Source organism: Gossypium raimondii, chromosome 5 (genome assembly GCF_025698545.1).
Source record: "Gossypium raimondii isolate GPD5lz chromosome 5, ASM2569854v1, whole genome shotgun sequence".
Classification (NCBI taxonomy): Eukaryota; Viridiplantae; Streptophyta; class Magnoliopsida; order Malvales; family Malvaceae; genus Gossypium; species Gossypium raimondii.
Genome location: NC_068569.1, coordinates 46,638,442 through 46,644,761, shown reverse-complemented (window position 1 = coordinate 46,644,761; position 6,320 = coordinate 46,638,442). Strand labels below are relative to the sequence as shown.

The window sequence follows — 6,320 nt, the reverse complement described above, 5'->3', positions numbered from 1 at the left end:
TCACTGAAAAGCTTATTAGCTCAACTGTCACTGCACCTTCCAATGTTAGTGACTGCAATAACACTTCCATGTCTAGAACATTCAAACCCCCAATATTAAACAAGAAAAATAAGATTTAATAAGATAACATTTAACAAATCATTCATTGTACTTCCATACAGTAGAAAACATAGAGTAATCACCAGCATTTTCAAGAAATGAGAAAGAATCAAATGGAGAGTACTATTCCTAGGCTACTCGATTGAATCTACCCATTTCTCCTAGTTTTGCACTTAGATCTCCTCGTCAGGATTGGATCTGCATCAGTCTTCACGTTGGCTCACCCAAGGAAAGCTCAAGCTGTCATAGCCGTAAGCTTCAAAATAGGGTAAGAGAATGGTGGTACACCAAAAATTTTCCTCCTTTCATTCTTCTCACGTTATCCTTTTATGTTTTCCTCAACAGTATAGGTGTCATTCTCTCAAGATTTTTCTGTCCTTGTTCGTATAAGGTAGTTACACCAAACTGGACAGCTCACTCATGGTTTGCTCTTATCAGACAGTTGTCAACTGCGGCAACAATTCTAAATGCCATCTAGAATTAACTCCTGCAGTGACACTACGGATATTTGTCAACTGCAGTGACACTTTCGAACGCAATCTGGAATTAACTCATGTAGCGACATTAGTGCAGAAAGATAGCAAAATTAAAGATAAAATATGTTAGGATTCACTGAATTATAAAAATGCAATTTACTAAACTAAAAATGCTAAAATGCATGTTAAGGGTCACTAAATGGGAACAATTTAAACAATAAGTAGGGAAAAAACATATATTCTTTCTACTACAATCAATAACCTTTCAAAAAATATCGATACCTTTTACCATGTATCAATAAATGGTCTTTGGTATCGTTGTAAACTAACTTTAATGGTCACTAAATGAGACATTAAATGCTAATAGTATTGATACTCGTAGAAGAAGTATCAATACTTTTTGTTGCAAGTGAATTAAATGATACAATATTTTCATCTCTAGCGGTTCTATTTATTTCCTCAACAACCACAATGGTTGGAAATGAAATATGGGGTATAAATACCAGCCTCCAAAGGTCCTACAACAACAAGAAAAAATATTCAAGCTTAAAGATCAATAAAAAAACCTTTTGTCCTAACATTTTCTATACTTTTCTTACAAACACTTGTGAGCTTCATTATTATTCTATCAGCTTCATTATTATTCTAAAATCCTTGGCGTTAGCTTGACTTAGAAAATTTAGTCTTGAAATCGACTTTTCTGACACCAACGAAAATCGGGTCGTTGCACGTACTTTTTATTTTAGTGAGGTAGATTAAGTCCTAAATCTAAGGTTTAGATTTATTCATTTTGATCTAAGGATTAAAAACATTTTTGCTTTCATGGTTTTCATTTTAAAAGTTCTCACTATAGTTGTCACCAAATTTAATTCCTACCAAAGTGAGTTTATTTCAAATATAGTTATTTGATAAATTGAAAAATTAAGTACTAAAAATAAGTGCTAAAAATTAAGTATTAAAAATTAATGCATTAAATTTAAGTTTCAAAGTTTGTTTGATATATTACTTAAAACTTAAAACGAAATATAATTAGATTGTATGATAAATATAAACTTTAAATTATTAAAATTTTATTCTACAATTTATACTTATTTTTAACTATTTCATAAATTTTAAACATTTCATATTATTTTAAACAAAATTAAATTTTAAACCTAAAATTTTTATGGAAAATATAATATTAAAATAAATAGAAAATATTTTTACTAAATGGTAAGTAGCTATTATCTATTTATTATTTTCCATGTTTTTTATTGAATTGTTTTTATTTTGAATTATTAAGCATATGTAAAAAAATAAATATTTCAAAATATTAAATTTTATTAAATCTAGTTTGTGAAAGAAAAAAACCCTCGCACGTGAACACAAATAGTTCACACGAACGAACTAGGGTTTGGGAAGCGTAGTCCTTTAAATATCAATAGAAGCTCTCCTCTTCGAAATTCTCAATCAAAACGTCACCATTCTAAAGAGATTATCGTAAATTCGAGTACAAAGCGCTAACCAAGATGAGAGCCAAGGTACTTTCCTCTAATCTCTCATTTTCATGATTTTTTTTTATTCTTCATTCTTATTTTCTTCTTCAAATATATAAATCCCTTTTGCGTTTAGAAATTAATTTGTTTTTACTCATTATTTCGTAGAACTTTGGGGTTTTATGATGTATGATCTGTTTTCGAAAAGGAAAAAGCGGCATTGAAGGGCAGGAATATTTGTGATATTGGTTGTAATGAATGATAGAGCCTAGGATAAATTTGATTACAGTCTGATTAATCCAAATTCTTTAGTTTTAATTGCTTTTGCAGTTTTAGCCATGTTTCCTTTTAGTTGACCTATCGTAATCAATGTGGTAAAGTAAATAGAGAAAATAAAGGAAACTGGGTGAATTTGATAGATTATTGAGTTGAGACTGAAAAATGAGGAAAGCTGGTGAGAGAAGCCTTAAGCGTAAGTGAATTATGTGTTAACATGCAACTATATGGGTTATCAATTTGGAAAGTGCTTATATTTTGGTTAGCTTTTTAGCCTTTTTTCCTCTTTCCTTTAGATGTTAACTTGCAAAGTGACTGAGATGAAATGCTATTGAGGAAAATTAATTTGTTAGCTTTGGTGCTAGTTTGGGGTGGGGAAATGAATGTAATATGATATGCTATTCAAGCTAAAAATCTTGAACAAATTCTTCCCTTGAGCGTTATTTTGACTCTTCTGGTGATTCAAATATAACTTTGTTCAATTCCCTTGAGCAAAAAGTTTTATCTGGTTGATATACATTCTTGTTCTAGCTTACCCTAATTGATTTCTTGGCTATTTGAACAAAATGGACATGGTAACACTTTGGAATTATTTTGTGAGGGAGTGATTTGAAACAAAATGCTCAACTATCTTATGCTTTTCAGTGGAAGAAGAAGCGTATGAGGAGGCTGAAAAGGAAGCGCCGAAAGATGAGACAGAGATCCAAGTAGATGCGCCTTGGGCTGAAATAGTTTTGCCCTGACAATCCCTTGTCTTCATAATTATCCTGCATATGTTGCTTGAAGTTGTGAAGATTGAAGGGTATTTTCAGGAAACCTTATCTGTTGTCTTCTAAATCTAGGTTAAAGTTTTAAGACTGTTTGAGCTGTTTGTCTAGTACTATTAGATATTATGTTGGGGTTTTGTGGTTTGATCTGTGTAAGCAGTTAACATCCTAAATGTTTGAAATTGAAACTTTTGTTCTTCTTATATGGCCTATAATATGCGAGATAGATTGTTTCCTTATATCTTCTAGCATTTATGAGATTGTTGAAATGGCCTTCGACTGGTTAGATTATTATTTGATTTTTTATAGTCATCAGATCAGGTATGTCAGCAGTTCTCGATTCGATCTGGGTTATCAGTACGTCCATCCAAATCCAACATAATTATTTGGTATGGAGTAAAAGACCAGGAGATACTATCCTTGCGGGTTTTATCGAGGATAAAACGTACTTGAAAGCATTGATATTCACGTCTTTTTGTATCGGCAATAATCTCAAATTAGAATATAATCAGTAAAAAAAAACCCGTAAAAAACATAGTATGATGAGTAAAAAAAAAAAAAGGTTTTCAAAATGAGTCTTCTATTCGATGCTTGTTGAAGAGGGGGGATCATAAATAATGTAATATCAGCCATTAATACATAATTAAAAGTGTTCTACATGTAATAAAGGATTTACAACAAAAACAGTAACCAGCTTATTCAAATAAAAGTGCCACAAATTTGAGTCCTTGTGCTTGAACTAGATTCATCTTCATTCCACCTTCCAAATAATCGGACCACTGCCAGATGATCTCAAAGCCATTTCTTCATGACAAAATTCATATTTAACAGTCAGATCAGAATCAAAATCACAGATCGATGATCTTTCGATTTCTTCCATCTTCCTATGTGTTTTCGCACTCCGAAAATCAAAAGTTATCAATGGCAGAAAGGTTGTACTGCATTATAAGCCTTTCTACAACATGTTGACTAACAACTTCTCTCATATGCAACTCCTTCAATACTTGTGCTGCCAGCTCCATTTGTCCTTCATGAGCAATCCCTTCCACAAGTATGGTATACGTTGTCTCGTTAGGCATATAGCCTTTCTCTATCAACATCTCGAAAACCTTCAAGGAGAGATCAGTTCTGTGGGATTTGCAGAATCCTAATATAAGGGCATTGAAATTGTCAACATCAGGCTTAAAGTTACTTTCTTCCATTACTATGAAAATCTGCATTGCTGCTTGCAGCATTCCCTCCAAGCACAATCCTCTGATTAGTGAGGAATAAGTGTACGAGTCTGGAGTGAAGCCAGACTTGGTCATTTCATATAAAAGCTGAAATGCTGGATATGTGTTCCCTTTTCTGCATAAACTAGAAATTACACTCTTGTAGAAATCATTCGGAGAGGAACTTTGTTTGCTCGCAAGGCTTTGAAATATGGAGAATGCCTCTTGCACCATTCCCTGCTCACACAGCACAGCAATAGCATTATATGTTCCTTCATTAGGTTTACAACGTCTATAGATCATCTGGTCTAGACACTTAACCACAAGATCCACCTTCTCCTCTTGGCAAAGTTGAGCGATTATCGGGTTATAACTTGTAGCACTGACTTTAAAACGTCCTCTAATCATTTCATCTAAAACATCCATAGCATGGTAAGTCCTGCCATGGAGGGCAAGAGAACCAATCAAAATATTGTAAGTAACTACAGAAGGAGAACGATCGTCACCATCCATCTCCGCCAAAAGCTCATTTGCTTCTTTCCACCGTCCCTCGTAACACAAATTCCTTAACACTATGTTATAGCTCACAACATTTGGATTAAATCCTTTAGCAGGCAAATCTCTGAAGAACCTAATAGCTTCATCAGTCCTCCCTTCCTTGCACAACCCAGTCAACAAAACATTGTAACTAACCAAATTAGGCTTCCCACCTTTGGCAATGATCTCATCCAAAAGCTTCGTTGCTTCATTTACACCTTTTTCCTTATAAGCAGCTTCAAGCAAGAAAGAATAAGTGAATTCATTGGGAACTAGTCCTTTTTGTATTAACCTATCCAAAAGCTGCAAGCTTTGCTTCAAGTTTCCATGCATACAAAGACCTCTAACTAAAGAGTTATAAGTAACAGTATTAGTTGGATAACCATGAGCCTCCATTTTTTCCACTAACTGCATTGCATGCCCAACATTTCCTCGCTTGCACAAATGATTCACCAAGAATGTATACGAAGCTGCATCAGGTATGATACCAGAATCAACCATCATCTCCATCACTCTAATAGACTTTTTCATCTTATTAACCTTGCACAAATCATACAACAGCTGAGTAGCTTGAACTACATCAGGCTTCTGTCCCTTCCCCACCATATATTCCATGTGAAAATATGCATCGCTAAGCCTAAGTTCCCTACTTTTACTGTCACTCTTCCCAGTCTTCCAGTTGGGTAAAGTAAAAACAGAATCTTTAGGAGAAATTGTGATCTGGGTAGTGGCTAAAACCTTGGAAAAACCCTTGCTGAGTGAAAAATAATGAAGGTTCGCGATTTGGTAAAAGAAACCAGATGGTCTCCTTGTCGTTTCAGGTGACGGGTTTGTCAAAAAAGATATAGAGTTGATTAAAGTTGCCATGGATTACAAAAACAAAGAAAAAAAGTATGATAGAAAGAGTAATTCGATTCCTGTTGAGGAGTAAAAAGGAAAACAGAAAGCGATGAATCTAAGATCAGCAAATATTTTCTAAGAGAAACTGAAGAGAATAAGAAGGATGAACATACATATAACTTGGTGGAGTGGGCTTTGAAATGAAGATTGTTGGGTGGCTTTTCTTCAGTGAGGAGAGCTTCTTTTACTTTGGCTAGAGGGCAAGGGCAGAGACTCACCTCGTCGCCAGCCCATTGCCATCCACTGCTCTTTCCCTCGTTATCCAACTGCAGCTTTTTTTAGCTACCTACGCGCTGTATACTAGTATGATAGCCACGCGCTGACTCTCCTTAACTTCCTGCAATGTTAATGCTTTTTTAAAGCCAAGCTTCTCGGTATTGAGTTGTGATATTAACTTTTAGGTATTTAATGAAGAAAAATTTAGATTAAAATATTCTTTAATCAAACAGAGTTCATATACACACAAATTCACTAACCATTTTTATAATCAAGGGCTTCTACAGGCTAAGCACGGTGAAATATTTTCCTTCCTTAGGCTTAACACGTGCCTTGAAATGTGTCACAAACATCGCGAGGTGT

The 6,320-nt window shown here is 34.2% G+C and overlaps 1 protein-coding gene and 1 long non-coding RNA gene across 2 annotated transcripts; one reads left to right on the top strand and one right to left on the bottom strand.

Annotated features, from left to right (window-relative positions):
• Nucleotides 1–1,940: 1,940 nt before the first annotated feature.
• Nucleotides 1,941–3,332, top strand: LOC105766241 (uncharacterized). Its single transcript, XR_001125113.2, has 2 exons — nucleotides 1,941–2,095; nucleotides 2,972–3,332. It is a non-coding gene; the product is annotated as an uncharacterized LOC105766241 (long non-coding RNA).
• Nucleotides 3,333–3,704: 372 nt separating this feature from the next.
• LOC105766240 (pentatricopeptide repeat-containing protein At1g79080, chloroplastic) lies at nucleotides 3,705–6,088 on the bottom strand. The gene is made up of 2 exons (XM_012585617.2): nucleotides 5,855–6,088; nucleotides 3,705–5,758 (listed from the first exon to the last, which is right to left on the bottom strand). Exon 2 carries the CDS (start codon nucleotides 5,706–5,708, stop codon nucleotides 4,002–4,004), a length of 1,707 nt encoding a protein of 568 aa, XP_012441071.1. The 5' UTR covers nucleotides 5,709–5,758; nucleotides 5,855–6,088; the 3' UTR covers nucleotides 3,705–4,001.
• Between the last annotated feature and the right edge of the window lie 232 nt (nucleotides 6,089–6,320).